Source organism: Gekko japonicus, unplaced genomic scaffold (assembly GCF_001447785.1).
Source record: "Gekko japonicus isolate JY-2015 unplaced genomic scaffold, Gekko_japonicus_V1.1 scaffold947, whole genome shotgun sequence".
Lineage (NCBI taxonomy): Eukaryota > Metazoa > Chordata > Lepidosauria > Squamata > Gekkonidae > Gekko > Gekko japonicus.
Window position 1 is genome coordinate 409,238 of NW_015159742.1, and position 21,756 is coordinate 430,993.

The 21,756-nt window shown below is 46.7% G+C and overlaps 1 protein-coding gene across 1 annotated transcript in view; it reads left to right on the forward strand.

Moving 5' to 3' along the window:
• Positions 1 to 21,756, forward strand: part of RBMS2 (RNA binding motif, single stranded interacting protein 2) — a 65,323-nt gene that overhangs the window by 34,450 nt on the left and 9,117 nt on the right. The window contains exons 2-6 of the mRNA XM_015429636.1: positions 11,586 to 11,776; positions 17,256 to 17,314; positions 18,158 to 18,249; positions 18,920 to 19,077; positions 20,887 to 20,992. Coding sequence (XP_015285122.1) covers positions 11,586 to 11,776; positions 17,256 to 17,314; positions 18,158 to 18,249; positions 18,920 to 19,077; positions 20,887 to 20,992 — 606 coding nt within the window. The remainder of the gene's footprint in view (positions 1 to 11,585; positions 11,777 to 17,255; positions 17,315 to 18,157; positions 18,250 to 18,919; positions 19,078 to 20,886; positions 20,993 to 21,756) is intronic.

A 21,756-nucleotide genomic window follows, 5' to 3' on the forward strand; every position in this document is an offset into this window, starting at 1 on the left:
GATCATGGCATCCGGTCCCATCACTCCTTGGCAAATAGAAGGGGAAGTCGTGGAAGTAGTGACAGACTTCACATTCCTGGGATCCCAGATCACTTCAGACTGTGACAGCAGCCTTGAAATTAAAAGACGCCTGCTACTTGGGAGGAAAGCTATGGCGAAGCTAAAAAGTAGAGACATCACCCTGCCAACAAAAGTCCGCATGGTCAAAGCAATGGTATTCCCAGTAGTCATGTATGGCTGCGAGAGTTGGACTATAAGGAAGGCCGAGTGCTGAAGAATAGATTCTTTTGAACTATGGTGCTGGAGAAGACTCTTGAGAGTCCCTTGGACTGCAAGAAGATCAAATCAGTCAATCCTAAAAGGAATCAACCCTGACTGTTCCCTGGAAGGCCAGATAATGAAACTGAAGCTCAAATACTTTGGCCACCAAATGAGAAGGGAGCACTCACTGGAGAAGACCCTGATGCTGGTAAAGATTGAAGGTCAAAGAAGACGGGGACAGCAAAGGATGAGATGGTTAGACAGTGTCATAGATGCAACGAACATGAAATTGAGCCAACTTCAGAGGATGGCGGAAGACCGGAAGGCCTGGCGTGATCTGGTCCATGGGGTCGCGAAGAGTCGGACTCGACTGTGCGACTGAACAACAACAAAATAGATAGGGGCTCTGGGGCAGGTGATGCTCTGTCTTCTTGGTGCTTGGGGGGGTCAACAGTGGGAGGGCTTCTAATGTCCTGGCCCCACTGGTGGACCTCCTGATGGCACCTGGTATTTCTGGCCACTGTGTGACACAGAGTGTTGGACTGGATGGGCCTTTGGCCTGATCCAACATTGGCGTCTCTTATGTTCTTATGTTCTTATGTCCATTTAGCAACTAAATAACACTGTTATGAATTGGTGTATCCAGTTCGATGATCGCAAATGGAATACTATTTTCAGTAGGATTTTGTGGGAATCTTCACCAGCCGTTTTCTTAGTTGGTGACTAAGGGGGAACAGGGGGCCTTTGAAATGGCAGCAACCATGCTGTTCCCCACGATACATCCAGCCTTTTTTTTTTTACTATATTATAATGTTATATTACTGCATGTACACAAAAAAGGAGGTTCCATTGCTGACAAAGTACATGATGACACATTTAGTGTGCTTCGTAATTATTGAATAACATTGTTATGAATTGGTGTATCCAGATCGATTATTGCCAGCCATTTTTTAAGTTGGCGACTAAGGAGGAGGGGGGACCTTTGAAATGGTGGCAACCGTGCTGATCCCCACAATACATCCAGCCTTTTTTTTTTTACAATGTTATGATGTTGTAACATTACTGCACATGCGCAAAAAAGGAAGAGGAGGTTCCATCACTGACTAAGTTCATGATGACACGGGCTGCACAGCCTCTTTTCAAAGGAAGGGTGGAACACATGGGGAGGGTCGAATCCGAATTCAAGAAAAAAATTCCCCTAAATAAATGCCCTTTTGCAGAAGGGATGTTGCAAAGTCAGTGCTTCAGCTGGGGATTTATCTTGCTAGGAAACAGCGGCAACACTGAGGTGCAGAAGAGGTCTCAGATTGTATCTTTACAGTGTGTGACCCAACAAGCCAAACACAGGCAGCAGGCAGCCCACAAGGAGCTTGAGAAACTTCGTGTTCATGATGCTTTCCCCCAAATTGGTAAAATGGGGACTGTCAACCACCCGTAGGACACAAAATATAGCCGGTGTGCAGCATCTAGTCACAAATTGTGTAGAACTACATCGACTATTAACCAGCTTTGTCTTGGCTTGGCCACAATGGCCAACTGGCAAACAACTGCTTGTTTTCAGAGAACCCCACTAGGTTTTTTATGTGCCAACCAAGAGTATCAGTTCCTCTGTTCTCTTACCTCAGAGGCATTTACTTATTTGGAGTTCACCTAACAATGCATTTCTTTCTACCATCAGCTGTTTACGGGTAGACTGGCCCTTAGGGAGCTCAACAAATAGTGATTAGACTTGCACATACCAAAAATTACACTCTTCAAACATGCTGGCAAGCATCAAGAGCAAACTATATCATATGTAGTTGCTAGTTTTTTTTCCAAAAGTGAGCGAGGTAAGTTGAATTCCGCTCCCCAAACTAAAAAGGCCCATGAAGCTTGAAACCCAAAAGTACAACAAATAAAGCTAAAGCCAGTTCCATGCATTTGTGTAAATTGCATTCTGAAAGCAAAACTTCGGCAACTGCATGTTTGAATGCTGAAAAATAGATATTCTTCCTCCACTTCAGAATTCTGCTTTGCTTCTTAACAATGATTGTAATCAAATTGCAGCTGACTTCTTGCAAAGTTTTATCATATGAGCTGACCTCATGCAAAGCACTGTTGCTTGAACTTTTAGTAAGACACAGGGAGAGGAAAACAAACCTGACCCAAAAACTGGAATCAAGAACCAAAAGGGTGAGAAGAAAGTCTAATGAAGGGCCAATATTAAAAACCTAGTTAAAACTTATAATATACAAAAATACAAGTATTAGAGAGACAAAAATATACATAAGGGCCCTTATATATGTTTTTAACTGTCTTTCTAATAAATACTTGTATTTTTGTATATTATAAGTTTTAACTAGGCTTGAACTTTTAAGAACATAAGAACATAAGAGACGCCAATGTTGGATCAGGCCAAAGGCCCATCCAGTCCAACACTCTGTGTCACACATTGGCCAGAAATACCAGTGCCATCAGGAGGTCCACCAGTGGGGCCAGGACATTAGAAGCCCTCCCACTGTTGACCCCCCCCAAGCACCAAGAAGACAGAGCATCACTTGCCCCAGAGCCCCTAGCTATACCTTGTGGCTAATAGCCACTGATGGACCTCTGCTCCATATGCTTATCTAATTCCCTTTTGAAGCCGTCCAAGCTTGTAGCACCCACCACTTCCTTTTAGGCCAGATCTTGTAGAGCTGCCCTTATTTACAGCAGTTAGCAGCAGTTTGTATCCTTAAATTGACCAGGATTCTAGGAGGCACACTTGGCAGCAAAAAAAACAAAACAAAAACAGAGAATAGATCACTCTTAATGGTTCAGATAGGAAGTGCTGGCAGGCCTGCTGAATAACATCTCTGTTTTCTGACCTGCTTGGGCATGTTGGAGATTTAGCAATCATTTCCCACCATTCCTGACAAGGAATGCCCACTTAGGCAAGAATAAGATCCTGTTTACTTCTACTGAAATTCTAACAGTTGGAACAAGCAGCCAGCTCTGGGAGTTTAGAGGATAGTGAGGTCCAGTGAGCAATAGATTCCAGTAGCAAGTCGTGAACCAAGAAAAATCATCATGCATTCTCCATCTTGGGGAGCCTAAAAGCTATGACTTCATTTAGATACAAATAGAGCCATAGCATTTTGCAGCAGGTAAGAAGTTAGGGTTTCAAGCACAGAAAATGAAATTCTGTGAGTATTATTAAGGGAAAGCTCTTCGGATCTATTTGCTTCATGAATTTTTGAACTGCTGTATAGTGTGATGTACCTCCCAGTTGCTCTAGGTCTCAGCTCACCTTGGACATCTTTCTGAAAAGGAGTGTGTTTGGATGCACAGTGGGCTCATTGCTCAAGCTGTCTTTGCCAATATTAAGTCTTGAATTGTGGGAAGGACAGTTGGAAGTGGTAATAAAATCAGATTTCTTCCCAGGAAGGTGAAACTGTTGTCACCTGGTGAGGCTGGAAAGCAGGGGACTAACCAAGCCAGAAACATGAACAGGTTTTAACCAGTTTAAAAACACTAAGGATAAAGACAGATGTAATTTTTTTTTAAAAGGACTCACAGCATCTTGCTCCCAACTTTGCAGTTGACCTGTCAGCTGTGCATACTAGCAAATGGAATGCTGGCTTATCTATGAGTGGCTGGCCTTCCCTTACTTCAGACCGACTCACCACGATGGATTGACTCACACATTTGGTGCTATAGAAAAGAATCCAGTAGCACCTTAAAGACTAACAAAATTTGTGGCAAGGTATGAGCTTTCATGAGTCACTGCTCACTTCTTCAGATACAGCTAGAATGTAAATCCATCTGTCCTTATATCTTGGAGACTGGAGTGATTTCAGATGCCAAATTACAATAGCAGGCATGATCGGATTAGGTGTGATCTGCAGAGGGGTAGTAGGAATCAGCATTGGTAACGAGACAGGAAACCTAGGTTTCAATTCAGTCCAGGAGGATGCATTGCCTCGAGCTTCATTATCAGTTGCAAATCACTCTCTCTTTCTAATCTCCCTTTGAAATTCCTTTGTAAGAGAACTGCTACTCATAAATCAGCAACTAAATGTCCTGGAAGGCTAAAATGTTCCTCCACTGGTTTTTTTTTTAATGTTGTCATTTCTAATGTCAGACTTATGTCCATTTATTCTTTGTTGTAGGGACTGGCCTGTTTGTCCAATGTAGAGGGTGGAAAGGCATTGCTGACACGTGATGGTATGGCTGATGTTGCTGGGTCCAGTGATGGTGTTGCTAGGATCGATGTGAGAGCAAAGTTGGCATGTTGGTTTGTTGCAGGCCTTGGTACCAGAGTCCATGTTACTTGAGTAGTTTATCATAGTGAATGAGAAGTCATTTTAGTTTAGCAGGCTATCTGCAAGCAAGAAAAGGTCAACTCCACAGTGCCAGTGTGAGGGAAGAGTTACTATCTAGCATGGGTTGTAGGTTATTAATAATACATTGAACTGGCTTGAGTTGTGAGCTGTATGTGACCACCAGTGGTGTTCTGTTGTCATTTTCTCTGGGTTGTCTTGTAGCAAGCTGTCCCTGGGTATCATTCTAGCTTTTCCAATCATCTTTCTTACCATATCAGGAGGGTATTGTAGTTGCAAAAATGCCTGCTGTAGATCCTTCAAGTGAGCAGCTCTGTCTGAGGGAGCAGATGCGACTATAGCGTAAGGCTTGGCTACAGACAATGGATTGTTTGATGTGGTTGGGGTAGTAGCTAGAGGCATGTAGATATATTTGCCAGTCTGTCAGTTTCTGATGTAATGTGGTAGTTATGTGTCCCTTGGGTATCTGAACTGTGGTGTCCAGGAAGTTTATTTCTTGTGAGGAGTAATTCACAGTTAGATTGATGGTGGGGTGGAAGTTGTTGAAAGCCTGGTGAAATCTTTCGAGGGCTTCTTTGCCATGGGTCCAGACAATGAAAATGTCATCCATGAATCTCAGGTAAAGGAGAGGTGCCAATGGGAAGGAGTTCAGAAAATGCTGTTCTAGATCTGCCTTGAAAATGTTGGCATACTGTGGAGCCCATGACTGTGCCACTGATTTGAAGTAGTTGTGCGGCCTGAAGTAGTTGTGCTACATTTGCCACTGGTTCTGCTGCCGTGATCTCTTCTTTGTATGGGTGCATGAGAAGAGAGTGGTCTACATCTTCTCTTTTGTATGGCTGACCATAGCAAGAAGATTGCCCACCCCTATGGTTGCCAAGCTCCAGGTTGGGAAATACGTGGAGGCTTTGGGGGTGAAGCCTGAGGAGGGCAGGATTTGGGGAGGGGAAGGACTTCAGTGGGATATAATTCCATAGAGTCCACCTTCCAAAGCAGCCATTTTCTCCAGGTGAGCTGATCTCTGTCGTCTGGAGATCAGTAGTAATAGCGGGAGATCTCCAGTCACCACCTGGAAGTTAGCAACCATCCCCTCCCCTTCATCTAATCGTTTCACTTATTTATGACCAAAGAAACCCTCCCATACCGAGGCTAAAGAAATAAAAAGCCATTCCCAAATGTTCATAGCTGTATAGGGGAAAGCACTTCACATAGAACATGCGCTGGGAGGAGGAAGTGATCTCACAGGAACGGGAGGGCTCAGAGGAGCTGGCCAGGCACCCCTCTCCCCAATCCCTAGCCAGAGTCGGAGGTCTGTTCTTGGTGTGCTGTGGTTGTCGGGGGTACATAAAGTTTCTTACAATCTATCTGCAGACTTTTGGAGCTCTGGCTTTTGTTTTATACCAGCGTATTTTCAGAGTTATACGTTAGAGTATTTCTTGTATACGAAGTAAAAGTATGAAGTAGACTTGCCAAGCCCCCGCTGGGAGCAGGTAAATTCCCGCCTGGGAGGCCCGTTACCCACCGACGGCGGATCGGGCCCCGGGGGGGATTCCACCCCCTGCCAGAGGGCGTCCCCAGCGTGATGATGTCACCCGGCATCTTGCCCGGAGGTGACATCATCACGGTGGCCATGTTGTGGGGGGGGGGACACACTCTGTGAATCAAGGGAAAACTCTGTGGTTTTCCCTCAAGTCATGGTGCCCCGCCCCCAACGTGGGCAACGCGAGGATGTCACTTCTGGTGATGTCATCATAGCGTGCGGACAGGGAAACTCCCGACGGAACCAGGAGTCCCCCCGCTTTGAAGGTAAGTCGACTTGGCAACCCTAGTATGAAGTGACATAAGGTCTGCCGTGTTTAATTAAAAATGTGAGTGAACAAGAAAAAGCAGCTCCAGTTGACAATGACCAGTTTGGCCGCAGGGCTGTCCTGGAGGTTTCCCCCCTACTTTTAATACAGTCAGCCCCTGGGGAGAAAACAGAATGGAAACTGAATGGCAGCTGGGGTAGACACAACTTTACTGTTGAGGGATGTCCGCCCCCCCCCCCCCAGCAAATTAAATTTGCAGCCATGCTTTACTCTTTCATGTGAAAAGGTTTGTTTTTAAAGTGCAGAATGGTGGAAAAGCCAGTGGAGACTTGTGTGTGATACCACAAGTTTAGATTAGCACAGCTGAATTACCCAGAGGGACAGGAACTGCAGGGGGCAGTCGAAGTTTCCTATTTCCTATTACTTCACTGCTGCCCATCAGGCCTATTCAGAGGCCATCTAGCTTCTTCCAGAAGCAGGGGGCCTAACTCTCTAGTGCTTGCTCACACCACAGCAGCAGAACTGCGAATGGAGGGGAGTAGCCAGAGGGCCCCAGAGGGCCAGAACTGAGCTGATGGGGACAGTTTCTAGACCAGTGGTAGCTCACCAGGTGCCTATACATTCCTTAGACCCAGAGAAAGATCACAAAAATATCCGTTCTAAGTTTTGCTTTTGTTTTTTATATGCTTAGCTGAGCGCTTCATTTCTGGTACTTTTCCTCGTTTATGTTTTGTGTCTGTGACAGAATAGAATGGGGATGGGGGCGTAGCAGCTCAAGATATTTTTCATTACTCAGAACTAGTTTATTGAAGGGAAAGGTCTGCAAATGGCAACCCCTGCTTTATAGTCGCCTAAGGCATAAGTAGAGTTTGCGGTTTTTGAAACATTTCCTCGTACGTTTAAAACTTAACCTCAAAGGGTGATCTTGGGCCAAGCACACAGCCTTACCTACCTCACAGGGTTGTTGTGAGGATAAAGTGGAGGCAAAAAGAATGATGCAAACCATGGTCACCCAGCAAGACCCAAGGTCATCCAGCAACCTTCAGTGGCAGAGTGGGGATTCGTACTTGGTCTCCCAGATCCTAGTATAGTCCTCGGACCACTGCATCACACAACATGCTCCCATAGTGCTCAGTGGGAATAAAGGATGTTTTACTTGCTGTAGATTGGTGAAGATGGGTAACCATGTTGAATTATGGTGCTGGAGAAGACTCTTGAGAGTCCCCTGGACTGCAAGGAGATCAAATCAGTCAATCCTTAAAGAAATCAACCCTGACTGTTCCCTGGAAGGCCAGATACTGAAGCTGAAGCTCAAGTACTTTGGCCACCAAATGAGAAGGGAGCACTCACTGGAGAAGACCCTGATGCTGGGAAAGATTGAAGGTCAAAGAAGAAGGGGACGGCAAAGGATGAGATGGTTAGACAGTGTTATCGAGGCAACGAACATGAAATTAAGCAAACTCTGGAGCACGACGGAAGACAGGAGGGCCTGGCGTGATGTGGTCCACGGGGTCGCAAAGAGTTGGACTCGACTGTGCGACTGAACAACAACAGCACCTTAAAGAGTAACAAAATTTGCAGTAGGGTATGAACTTTTGTGAGTCACTGCTGTGACTTCATCTGAGGAAGTGAGCAGTGGCTCACAGAACCTCATACCCTACCACAAATTTTGTTAGTCTTTAAGGTGCTACTGGACTCTTTTCTCTTGCTGTAGATTGTATCTCTATTTTTGTCTTGTGGAGAAACAATATCCCACCCTGTAACTACCAACCTCTACCCTGAGATTGTTTCAAGCCATTAGTCATTGATCAAGTGATCATACTGAGTGTTCCAGCATATGAAAAAAGAACACCAAAAATTCACAATTGTCCACCTTTTTTAAAAAAAAAGTGTACTGTATGTCCAAAGGTTTATGATCTTAGGTCGTATAAGGGTCTGTTTAGTTGCAAATCAATATACTTTAATAGTTATAGCAGCCAATTTTTATGTCTTTGCTTAGAGAATATATTGAATTACATAATAGGAAAATTGATTTAAGGCAATTTACAGGGTTCCTCCCTTACAGGTATCTAAAATGGAGCCTCTGCTCAATTTAGAATCAGCGGGGAGGATCAGAACAGCCCGAAGTGGTGGTGGAAAAAATACAGAAATGAAGTTATTTTACTGTTTATGTTATTCTGGAGTGAGCGGCCATTGCTTGAAAAGATAGGTATAAATGCACTCTAATAATAACAACAGAGTTTTAAAAAATTCATTTTTCCAGCCCTATAAGTAGAAGGTACTGAACAATGTGGAAGCTCTGCTCTGTACTAGTGGATTCCTACCCAAAGAAACAGGATATGATGGTGGTTATGACAGATGAATGAAAAGAAGAGAGCACCAAATATAAACAGGCCAGCCTCTGGATTTCCCCTGAAGCACAGCTCCATTGTCAGTCCTCTGTATGCCCTTTGAAGCCCCTTGTTATCCCAGCCTTAGGCCTCTTGAGCTTTGAGCCAGGCCTGCCAAATAGCACAGCAGTTTTGCAATAGGAATGCCCCACCCAGAATTGTCCCAGTGGGCAGGGCAGACTCAGTGACTTCAGCAGCACTTTACAAATGAATGCTGGGAATGGAGCGTCCCCATGTAGAGCCAAACACATGTGCCTCTAGTAGTCCCACACATGCCCTGGAGCAGAGAAAGAACTTTGAAATGCTCAACAAGCCTGTGTTTGAGACTCCCTCCCTCTTCCTCTTGCAATCACAAGACCTTGAAAATTGCCGGGGGAATGGGGCAGTGTTCTGAGATGCTACAGAAATCTTGGCAAGAGAGGGTGGAGAGAACACTCCGAAAAGGCAGCAAGAGCAAGCAGTCTTGGGAAGATAAAAATAAAAATACTATCTACCTGAAAGCAAGACTTTCTCCCCACATATACTGTTAAGAAAAAGAGGGAGTTGTCTTAAATGTCCATGCAAGTTACTTTTAGGAAGATTATCTTACGCTTAGGGTCATCTTCCTTTTGGGTGAATACAGTACTGTGGGCTGATAAGAGTTGAAGGATGTGAATAAGGTTGCCAGTGTTTATACTGGGCTCTGTTCTGTGCCTGAGCAGCTGATCAACAGATATTAGATGAAAATGCTTATTTACATATGATGTAAAGTCACCTTAATTTCTGCAGATCAAGCAGCTGTTAAAGATACATGATGAGGCTGGTTTCCCACCCGCCACCCTGAGTTCATTTAAATATGGATATGGGGTTCCTGTGTTAACTTTTCCTCCTTAAGTGTTCAGCGACCTTTCCATATTATTTAAACAGAACGAACAGATTTTCTTCTAAGGTTATAATAGCATATTTAATTTCATTCTGTTGTCATGACTTTCCTCAAAAAATCCTGGTAGTTGTTATTCAGTGCTGAGGAAGTTTAAATAGAAATCCATAGGTCTTAAAACGTCAGTTCCCCACTTCCCAGGGGTCCCTGGCAAGAAGAACTGATTGTTGAATTTTCTTGTGCTAACCCCAGTGTAGTGATAATAGCATGATAGCTTTTTACGAGGGGACTATACAGATGCTCTGCACTGGAGGGGTATAGTTGGAGAGCAAAGACTTTTTGAAAGAAATCATACAGGCAAGAGAGAATGAGTTTGTTCAGTCTCTTGACGCTTGTGATGCCCCAGGCATTATCTAACATGTGCTTGTGATACTGAGGCACTAATATACTACAACATGGCAATCAGTGATACACATTTCAGCAAGAGAATAATCATTTCCCCATTAATGCAATATTGCTGCTTAGGTACTGAGAAATAAATGCTTCTTAGAGGGAAGGTGGCTGGATCTTGCACGTCATTAGAGCAATGGCCATGTGTTTCGTGCAAGAAGAAAAGAATTGTTAGGAAAGATGCTAAGATGAGAATGTTCTAATCAGATTTGCTTGTTGACTGGTATGATTATGACATCAAAGGAGTCATGACCAATGACAATGAGGCTGTTTCCCCTTTGTCTGGATTCCCTCTTGGATGGTGGCAGTGTTGTGGAGCTTTTATTGGATTCAGGGGCTAAGATCCCTCAGGAGGGTGAAACTTCCAACCATCCTGGATGAGGACACCCCCTTACTTCTCCCCACTTTAGGGGTTGAAGGCAATTGACAAGGGATCAAGAGCAGGAAGGGTGGTATAAGGGAATGTTTGCTCTGAGAGGGGAAAAGAACTTGAAATTGTCTGAAATAATGTGACTCAGGTTTCTCTGATCTTTCCTGTTGTTTAAAAAGAATGGGCATATGTTCTTACAAGTAGCAGTGGTGTATTCTCCCCCCCCTCCCAGGATATGTAAAAGAGGATATGTTACCTTAGAAAGTTTGTGCCAGAAAGAGAGAAGGAGTCCCCTTGTCCCACTTCACGAGGCATTCTGCATGTGTATCTCACAGTTGCATCCTGGGTGTCTTTCACATGGGGGCAATTCCCCATTGTGGACTCACTGCTGCTGCGAATACAGGGGCCTTAGCAACAACAATAGAGCATCCACACAAGGCTGTTCTCTAGTTTTCTCTCCCCATCCCCTTGCAACAGCCACACCCCCACACACACACATCTTGAGTTTTTTTTTAGGAATATTACTATTGTTTTACAGCAAGATACTTGCTCCTGATTTTTGTTTTAAATGGTGGGGGGGAGCCCTCTGGTAGCAGGGGAGAAATAGGGGAGATGAGGAGATGGGTAGGAAAATGACATTGAATGTAGGCGGGGCGGTTTGGAAATCTGGGCCTTCCTATCCACATGTGGGCTTGTATGCTTTGACTCTGATGTTTCCAGAAATGTCGAATTAGAGCAGGTTCTGGAAGCACTGGAGCAAAGGAGATGAAAATGCAGAAGGCGAATAGGGGGAAAACGAAGCTATATGGATGCTCCCAAAAATCATACTGTGGTTTGAGTGCTGAGGCAGAACAAATCATCTGTGTGGAAGCAGTCCTGGTCCCTTACATAAAAAGTGACAGCAGACCAAACACATAGGCTTTTGGAAGAACTGGGAACAAAAGCTGGGTGGGTGTAACACAGGTTCCACAAATCTCACTTTGCTACCAACCATATGTTTATAAGTTTCATTTTACGAGCAATCTTATTATTCACCCTTGAATTTCTTTGATTCGTACCCACAATAGATTCCTTCATCCCATCCCATAATCCTAAATTACAGTAGCTCATTTGGTCCCCCCCCTTCTCTCTCTCCCTCTCCACCAGCAGCCTTATGTCTCAGTGGCTCAGCAGATGGCACCCCCAAGTCCTAGTGGCAGCAGCAACAACAACAGCAGCAGCAGCAGTGGGCCAGGCGGTGGCGGTGGCGGTGGGGACCAGCTGAGCAAAACCAACTTGTACATCCGGGGTCTGCACCCAGGTACCACAGACCAGGACCTTGTCAAGCTGTGCCAACCGTAAGTGACCAGGCTGTAGAAATGTGGAAGGAAGGTGTCTTGATGTGGTCGGAGCTAAAAGAGCCAAGGACCAATGAGACAATTTATTGCCTGCACGTGCTCTCATCTGAGTGGCAATATCCCGAGTTTTTGACCTATTCAGGCCTTGTGAGGTGGGGTTCTCAGAGTGTGCCACAATGTCCAAGCTTCCCAAAATACATTAGTAACACCCAGTGAACTACAAAAAGAGTGGTGGTTTTCTCCATATCCCTTTCCCTTCCACCAGACACCTGAAAATATTTTTCCTGGGGTCACAGGATCTAAGTGGATGAGCAGCTGTGGGGGTTGGGGGAACTATCTGTTTCCCCCTCATTTCAGCCAGTTTGGTGTACTGGTTAAGAGTGTGGACTCTAATCTGGGAGAACTGGGTTTGATTCTCCACCCCTCCACATGCAGCTGCTGGTGTGACCTTGGGTCAGTCATAAATTCTTTCAAAGCTGTTATCTCAAGGGCAGTTCTCGAGAGAGCTCTCTCAGCCCCACCTACCTCACAGGAGGGTGTCTGTTGTGGGGAGGGGAAGGGAAAGGGATTGTAAACCGCTCTGAGACTCCTTCGGGTAGTGAAGGGCGGGATATAAATCCAATCTCTTCCTCTTCTTCTTCTGCTTCTCCAGCCTATATGGCTGTTCATCCATGTGGGTCCCATGCAGGAATAATCTTTCCAGGGGTTGAAAAGAACTTGGGGGCAGGGGAGCATAGAGAAAATCAGTGCTCTGTCCTTTGGTAGTTGGTTGAATACAAAGCAAGGTCTGTTGAATACACAACACACAGAGACAAATGAGCCGCCAGTGGGACACCTGGATGGACTAACAGGGTGAGTTTAAACTTTAGGCGAAGCAAAAAGTGACTCGATAGCCCCCAAACGGATAGATAATGAATGCCCCAAAGAGTAATTAACATGTGAAATTCACTACCACAAGAAGTGGTGGCGGCTACAAGCATAGACAGCTTCAAGAGGGGATTGGGTAAATTTATGGAGCAGAGGTCCATCAGTGGCTACTAGCCACAAGGTATAGATGGAACACTATGTCTGGGGCAAGTGATGCTCTGTATTCTTGGTGCTTGGGGAGCAACAGTGGGAGGGCTTCTGGAGTCCTGGCTCTGTTGGTGGACCTCCTGATGGCACCTAGGTTTTGGCCACTTTGTGACACAGAATGTTGGACGGGATGGGCCACTGGCCTGATCCAACATGGCTTTTCTTATGTTCTCTTATTAATTGGACAAAAAGGGGCCTAACTTGAGACCATGGTGTTGTCAGTAGAATTGCATCCTCCTTCCAACTGTTTGCATTTTTCTGATGAAGGTTGGAAGCTGGTAACACAGTGTTGACTCCAATCCTCCACTTCAGTTTTATAAGCTACCAGCCTGCAGTATGGTAAAGGGGAGCATTTAACATGTGTGAAAAAGCAGCCACGTGCTGGAACCCACTACCATGAGCATGATATGACTTCCTGGATACTTATTGGGAGTCTGTTTCCCACCATCACAGCTCTAAGGGGGATGGCCATGCTGCTTACCTCCCACCTCCCCCCATCCTCCAATTAACAACGGCAGCAATTCTCCCTGCTCTTGCTATGGGATTCCATAGTTCTAGTGCTGTTCCTACACTGCACTGTCCTGCTGACATTTGTGGGCCCTTGTGAGTGCCAGTGGTCCCCTGCATATTACTGCAGTATTCCAGCAGCCATGACTGGAAACAAGTATCCTTTGACCTCGTTCTGATATCATGAGCAATCTGATGAGGTGGTGTGCAAATATCTGTATCCCACGTAAAGGAAGTTTGGGAGAAGGAAAAAAATGTCTGAGGTTAAATACGGTGTACCGAGGTATTTATGTAGGGAAGGCCGTGTGTTTACGTTTCCTGCCATGGTGTGTCCCTCTACACTTCAGCAGTCCTGGCCTGAAGGAGACTGAGCCAGGCGATGGTGCTTGAAACTAGGAGACCAGGAGGGGCAGCTGGGCAGGGGGCTGTTTCTCCATTTACCTCAGCTCACCCCAGCTTGGAATGCTGGATCCGCCCCTGAAGCCACACTTGACAAACAGGCCTACTTCAAAAGGAGAATGGAGAATGCCGGACTGAGCATGGGGGAGGAGGAGGGGTTTGGAAGCAGAGGAAGGAGACAGGGAAGGGACTGGGCCTAAAAGTGAATATTGGCAGTGGCTGGGAGCTGAGGGTTCTGGGTGACGTTCCTAATTTTGTCGCTCTCAGTCATTATTTGTGTGTCTCTTGGTTCCCACGTGCAGAAAGCAGTCGTCTCCTTTTCTCCACTGCTCTCTCAGGCCCGAGATCCTCCTGGCACAACCATTGCATTCAGTAGGAGCCATCCCTTTCTGAAACCCTGCAGCTGGACTCCTCTGTGTCCTGGCTGGGAGGCGCCACTACTTGGCTGTTCCTGGCGCCGGTCGGATTTCCTGGGCTTGTCTTTTGCCGGGCAGGAAATCCTGCTTTGGGTTAGCAGGAAGCATTGGGGGTGAGGTTGGAGGGCAGCTAAGATGGACTCTGATGTTTTTGACAGTGGGGAGAGAGTGGGCTATTTTTAAAGGGTAAACCAATTTTTCACGGAACATTTGTGTTGGGGTTTTGTAATACACCGAAGCTATTTAAAGTTACGATACTAGAGAGTAAGTCCCAGTGAACCTCAGTGGAATTTTCTTCTGAGTGAGCACACAGCAAATTGGCCACACAGCCGTTTATGTGATAATACTAGAAAGGAATGCCAGTCCTTGGGGAAAGGGGGCTAAGAGTTACAGACCCTTTTGGCTGGAAGACTCCATCTGACCATGCCACCATGGTGATTTCCCTCTGTGGCAGGACTGCTGCTAAGAATGCCAGGGTGGCCAGTACCTATTGAAGGTACGTATAAACATATACATATTCTCTTTATCATGGTGGCCATTAAAATTTTATTTATTTATGATTTAGATTTTTTTATCCCTCCCTTCCGTGCACACAGGGCTGGGGGGGGGCCTCACAACAAACTTAAAACACAATAAAAAAGAATAAAACAGTAAAACATTCTACAGCACAATAAATTAACAAATACCAAGATGGTTCAAAGGTCTATAAAATGCCCAAGCTTAAAAAAGGGCAGTGGGTGAACACCCCCCATGATGACAAGGGGGGGATAATGCGGGGGGGGGCAGAACAATAGAACTCTTGTTGCTTCAACCAAAGGCCCGGCAGAACATCTCCGTTTTACAGGCCCTGCGGAACCGAAGCAGATCCCGCAGGCCCTGGATCTCACTCGGGAGAGTGTTCCACCGAAAAGGGCTCTGGCCAAGGCTAAATGGATGTCCTTAGGGCCAGGACCTTGAACTGGATCCGGTACTCCACTGGGAGTCAATGCAGCTGGTGGAGCACTGGTTGGATATGTTCTCTAACAGGCATCCTTGTGAGAACATGTGCCACTGCATTTTGAACCAGCTGGAGTTTCCGAGTCAGCCTCAAGGGCAGACCACCGTAGAGCAAGTTGCAGTCATCCAGCCTGGAGGTGACCATTGCATGGGTCGCTGTGGCTAGGCTGCAAGGTTGGGAGATAAAGAACCAGTTGCCTGACCAACCAAAGATGGTAAAAAGCTGTTCTGGCAACGGCCATGACTTGGGCCTCCATAGAAAGTGAGGCATCCAGGATCATGCCCAGACTCCTCACCATCAGTGATGGTGTCAACGGTACCCCACTGAGGGTGGGGAGCTGGATTCCCAAATGGGATCCCCCACCCCCCAGTGACACAGGCACAGGACCTCTGTCTTGGAAGGATTTAATTTCAGGCGGGTCTGCTGCAACCAGCCAGCCACGGCTTCCGGTGCCCTGGCCAGAACCTCTGGGGTGGCATCCGGTTGGCCATCCATCAACAGATATAGCTGGGTGTCATCAGCATACTGGTGACAACCTAGCCCAAACCCCTGGACCAGTTGAGTGAGGGGTTGCATGTAGATGCTAAATAACATAGGGGAAGAGGATCACCCCCTGTGGGATGCTGGTACACCAGAGCGTAGCACCATGAAACCCTCTCCCCGATCGCCACCTTCTGCCCCCGTCCGTGGGAGACAGTCTCAGACTTAGACACATTGTATGCCAGGGCTCCTGGTGCTTTCTGGGGGAGGGGGGAACAATCTTCTGCACCAAGAATAGTCTAAAATCTTAATTATACAAAATGGCCCATACTTGATTATGCTGCACAAGAGGGGAACAGGAATTTATACAGAACACCAAACCCCCCCAGTCCCTGTGTCTTGGAAAGTCTTGCTTTGGAGGTTTCTTTGAGGACCGCTTGTTCATTTTCAAACATATCTATACATCCATGGGGGTAAGACCTTATTCCTTTCTTTCTCTTTTATTGAGGTGGAGTTACACATCTTTATTAAACTGATACATGAACATCGGATTTTTAAAATTCTGCATGGGATCCTATATTTGATTCTTGCTCTGTATGATCATGGATCTACAAAGTACACAAGTATATTGCAAACTAAACCGTAAGGCGGATTTTTAAAATTCTGCATGGGATCCTGTATTTGATTCTTGCTCTGTACAAAGTACACAAGTATATTACAAACTAAACCGTAAAGCTGTGGGCTGTTGTATCATGCCTGAGGTTCCGTCTCATACACCAGGCTTATGCCTGTCCGCCGTTCATTTGCTGGACAGGTTTGTGCTGTGTCATCACTGAACCTCACTTTTGGCAACCTTGTGACCTACCCACAAGACTTCTGTCTCTTGGATTAACCACTAATCTGCTAGATGTTACTTTTCTTTGGCAGCTGAGGTCAAGGTTTTACCCTGGAAACTGTTTTCAGTCAGCCGTCTCAACAGGTTTGCTACTTGTCAACCACATATCTCTCCTAGTGAACACCTCTAACACTTGGAGAAAGAGAACCTAATAGCCATGTGCTGGGATGCTGGGATTGACTGTCTCACACATGCCATCCATATTTACATATGGTTCTCTTTCAGATATCATAGGTGTTCACTGTGAGATAAATCAGCATCAAGTGTCTTTTGTCATGTGAAGTGGGAAACGGCCTGTAATTAGAATTCGACTCTAAGAAAGGTTGCCACTTTTTTCTCCCATCTCGGGGCGCTTGTGCCTTTAGTAGCTGCACAAAAACAAAACAATGGGTTGCCTTTAGTAGCTGCACAAAAACAAAACTGTTAATGGATGAAGTGGAAATGCTGTGATGCGGACAGTGGAATTTCTTCCCATTTCTGGAATTGGATAAAGGCTTCCAGGGTAGAGAGCAGGAGTTCCAATCATGTTTGAGGGCTGGTGCCTCATGTTTCAGAAACTCAGCTAAGGAGTTGTGTTTCCAAGGCTCTCAAAGCTTATTGGATTACATATTTGTGGAGAAGGAAGCATTTTGGTATATTTCGGCATGTTAGTTACTATGGGAACTGTGTTGAATTCCTGCACTTGCCTTTGTGTCTTTCCCACACTCCTAGGTATGGCAAAATTGTGTCCACCAAGGCCATTCTAGACAAAACGACCAACAAATGCAAAGGTGAGTGCTCCATGATGGATCCAGTATTTGGCTGTGTGAGGACAATGTTGCATAGTGGGGTGTGCTGGGGGAAAAGCGAGGGGGCTGGCCTCAGAGCTAGGATGCTTTGGTTCTGCTTGTGGTTTCTGAGAGGAAGAGTTAGGAATCGGCCCGTCTCAGTTCATTCTTTACCCTTGGGGTTGCAGTCCAAGCCCCAGGAAATATCTTTTCCCTTCCATCTGCAGTCTCAGGGGCTTCTAACCCTGAAAACCAAACGGGAGTGGAAGAGAGGAGAGGACCAGGATGGAAGCCAGGAGCCAAGTTTCTAGGGGAGGACAGGTTCAGTCTGGGAGGTCCTGTGGGGCTGTGTTATCTGTGTTTTAGGGTGGTATGTGTGTGTGGAGGAGGAGTTACATTCCTGTCATGCCAGACATTGCTGAGGGGGGAGGGATGGAAGAGCATCCGCTTAGCTTAACTCAGCTCAGCGTGGAGGGAGTCTGGAAGTGGGAAAGAGGGAAGAGCCCGAAGGGTCTGGGAATATGACAGGCCCTTCCTCCCTTTCTCTCCTGCCAGTGTTTGCTAAGTTGCCCCGTAGTGTTACCTCAAATTGGCCCCCAAACTTTCATGCTGACTGCAGTGGTATGCTAAGGGGTACTGTGCCATAAAGAATGAAACTGGAAGGATGAGGAGAAAAGGAGTGGGGAGTGTCATAGGAGTGAGGATTCTGCTCTGTAGGATGGGCTCCGAAAAGGGTTCTAACCTGTCAAAGCAGACTGTGGGCATCACTGAGGGGTTCTGTGTATGAACAGCTGCTGTGCCTCACAACCAAGATCCTCAAAGTCTGTCATGTTTTCAATTGTACAGGATATGGCTTTGTGGATTTTGACAGCCCCACAGCAGCCCAGAAGGCCGTGACTGCACTGAAGGCTAGTGGGGTGCAGGCCCAGATGGCCAAGGTAGGATCCCAGTACTCATAATATGTCCTGCAGGGGGTGATGGGACGTCACTGTTTGCCTCAGTAGTATGAGGATGGAAGGACAGGGCTGTCTCCAGGCTAAAACTATAATTTAAAAACACCGCATTGTAGCCACAGCATGTTCCCCTCAACAGCATCCAGCTCGAGCAAGGCCTTCCCCGTGGCCAATTTGCAAGTATGTTTTGGTTCCCTTACTGCAGTGCCAGCGGTTTTTGTCTTCCACTGGGTTTATCCTGCAGTGCTGCTGTGACATTGAAAGGGCACCTTTAACACCACAGAATCTGGGGTTGGCATGGCAATGCTTGTCCTGTTTGCCGTGAGCCCTTTCCACAGTCCCATGGTGCCAGTGTGACTGTGAAGAGCTTAAGTTTTGCTTTTGGGGTTCAGCCAGCCATTTTGCTACAAGCAGAGCAAAGACAGCAGCGTACTTTCAGATGTATCCCAGTGTTGTGTTACTACTGCTGTCCTGGATCAACAGCCAGCTGTTTTGAAGTCCCAGTGTAGCTCCACATGTTATGCAGCAAAAGTTGTACTATGGTTTTGTGCCAGCATTTCCTACATTAAAGAGAAAGGACAGTCTAGCAGGAGTGAGTTCTTGGGGATGAGATGTACTATTGCTAGGCAACAGCCTGACTTCCCTGTTTCTATAGCAACAGGAGCAGGATCCTACCAACCTATACCTGTCAAATTTGCCTCTGGGCATGGATGAGGCTGAATTGGAGTCCATGTTGAAGCCATTTGGACAGGTCATCTCTACACGCATCCTGCGTGATGCTAGTGGCACCAGCCGGGGAGTTGGCTTTGCCAGGTAAGACTGTGCGTTTGTGTATGTGCATGTTGGGATGGGCATCTTTATGAATAGGCCTGCTGAGGTATGGGTCTTTGGACAGGTGGTCATATGGAGGTGGTTGCATGTATAGATATGTTTGCCTTTATGCAGTATGTTCATATGCTTTTCGTAACAGATGTGGAATCATTTGCCTGTGATCATAACGCTCCCTTTGCTCTCACTGGAGTGGAACAAGGTAACACTAGGACCACACACCTGGATGGGCCACACTCCTTTATCTAAGCATTTCTTGCCACAAGAGCTTTTTTAAAAAACACGTGTGGGGGGCGACTTAGACAAATGCGCCATTGTGCATTGAATGTGCAGTTATGCTGGGGTGTGTGCAGTCTCTGCCCTTCCCTGGTTGGCCCAGGCTAGCCTGATTTCATCAGATCTCAGAAGCTAAGCAGGGTTGTCTCTGGCTGGTATTTGGATGGGAGACCTTAAGGAATACCAGGGTCATGATGTGGAGGCAAACCACCTCTGAATGTCTTTTGCCTTGAAAACCCTACGGGGTTGCCGAAAGTTGTCTGTGGCAAAAAAAAAAAGTGCTATCTCTCACGCTGGACTAATTGTACGTATTCCCCAGTCTTCCTTGCACATGGAGAGTATATAGGGAGACAGGGATAGATGGGGAATATTCTTGGGGCCTCCATCCCTGTGGCATCAATCCAGGAGGGGGTGGGGGACTTATTCACATGTTACAGTTTATATACGCTGCCTTATTCCTGAGGCTTAGTGTAGCTCACACGAGGATGGCTTGCTAAATTGGGAGTGATGAACCTGCAAGTGAGAATTGTGTCTGTTCTCCTCAATGCTCCGAGCCAGCCTCTTACGCTTTGCAGAGGATTCCTGCAAGCCAGTCTTCCACCCCAGCAGTATGATGTCGTCTGGCTCATGGTGTGAGTCAGTGCCAGCAAAAGGTCTTCATGGATTAGGCTCTGGAAAAGCCACGTGGACCACTGATTTCTGTATAACTTCTCCGTATGTACATGCTCACAGGATCACTTTGTAAAATATGAACCCTTGAGAATAGTTGGAAGAAATCCTCCGGCACGTGGATTTCAGGTGTGCTGGCAGTGCTCCACCTAAGTAACCTCCTTTTTCTTGGCAGGGCTTGTGTGCATGACAAGTAGAAATTCAGCAGGTAGGGCATTTTTTTGTCACTGCACCTCCATGCAAGGAAAAGGTCTCCCTGTTATGGGGCTGTTAGAGGCACAGAAACCCTACCAGCAGAAGGTGGTAGCTTTCAGTCTACAGCATTTCCAGCAACGTGGTCCCATGAACTCTCGGTAGTAAAAAAATAAAATGGGTGGAAGCCCAGGGTGATTGTGGCCTCTGCCAACAGGAGTGAGTGGTCTGCAACTCTATATGTGGTGGTGAGGCTGAGGGCCTAACTCGGGAGAATTGCATTCTCCTTCGCATCTCCTCCATGTCCGCCCTGCTTCATATGTGTAGTGATCAGTTCCATATGAGTTTTCTTAGAAGGACAAATAATGGATCTCCAAGGCCATTTCAGGCTGGGAAAATGGTGTGTGTGGGGGGGAGGCATAAGTTCCTCTCCCTGCGCACTGTGGTCCCTCCCCATTCAAACTGGGCCCACACTATCCTCGGAACTAATTTGTGATTGTGGAACTCTGAGTATGCTTCTGGTCAACCGGCCAGGGATGGACACAAGGACAATGTAACATCTAGTTAGGATAGTTTATAGGAAAGATTCAGTCCTTTCTCTCTGCCCCCCCCCCCCCCCCCCCCCCCCCACCTTTACATACTGTTTTTCTACCCTAGGATGGAGTCCACAGAAAAATGTGAAGCCATCATCACCCACTTCAATGGCAAATATATCAAGACACCCCCAGGGGTCCCAGGTGAGGAGTTCTGTGGCTGGGAAGAGGTACATGGGTTGGCCTGGTCTTGGCGAGGCACGGAGCTTCATGACAGAAATCAGTGTTAGGGTCGATCATGTAGCCTTTACTAATAGGAGTGAGCTACAGTGTGGGCCTCAGGGCCAAGTTTACATGCAGCCAAATCAAGTGATAAAGCTTTCCCTGGACTGTACCATTTTAGGCCTGATTTTAAATGTGATGCTGGTGAAGCAAAGACTTTCCCCTGTCTGCCTTTGAATGGGTGCTGCTGTGCCTCATTTATACTGGGTTGCTACCTACACAAAGCAGCTGTTCAAACTTCATTTGCACACCAAAGATCTCTAGCCATTGTGTATGTTGTGCTGGCATGATGCCTAAGCACACATTGCTTCTTTGGATGCTGGGCGAGTGCAGAGTCCCATGGGTAAGTTCTTTTGCCCCACTAGCTTCACATGTAAATCTAGCCTTAGGACTCAACTACACAGTGCAGTGTTCCTGGATCTGTCTCTGGGTTCTGTCAAGCAGACGTGTTCTGTGAGTTTCTGGCTGAAACTTAGATTCAGATCTGTAGGGGGCAGGGCCGGCTTGCCTGCTAGGCGAACTAGGCGTTCGCCTAGAGCGCGGGCCAGCCTTTAGGGTGCGGGAGGAGAGGCAGGGGTGGCCACTGCGATGGCAACCCTGCCCTGGCTCTCCGGAGAAGGCCACGCATCTTCCAGCGCGGAGGGCGCTGGGCTCACCCGACAGTCCCGCCGCCGCCTGCCTGCAGCTCCTCCTGCTTCTGCCGCTCCTCACT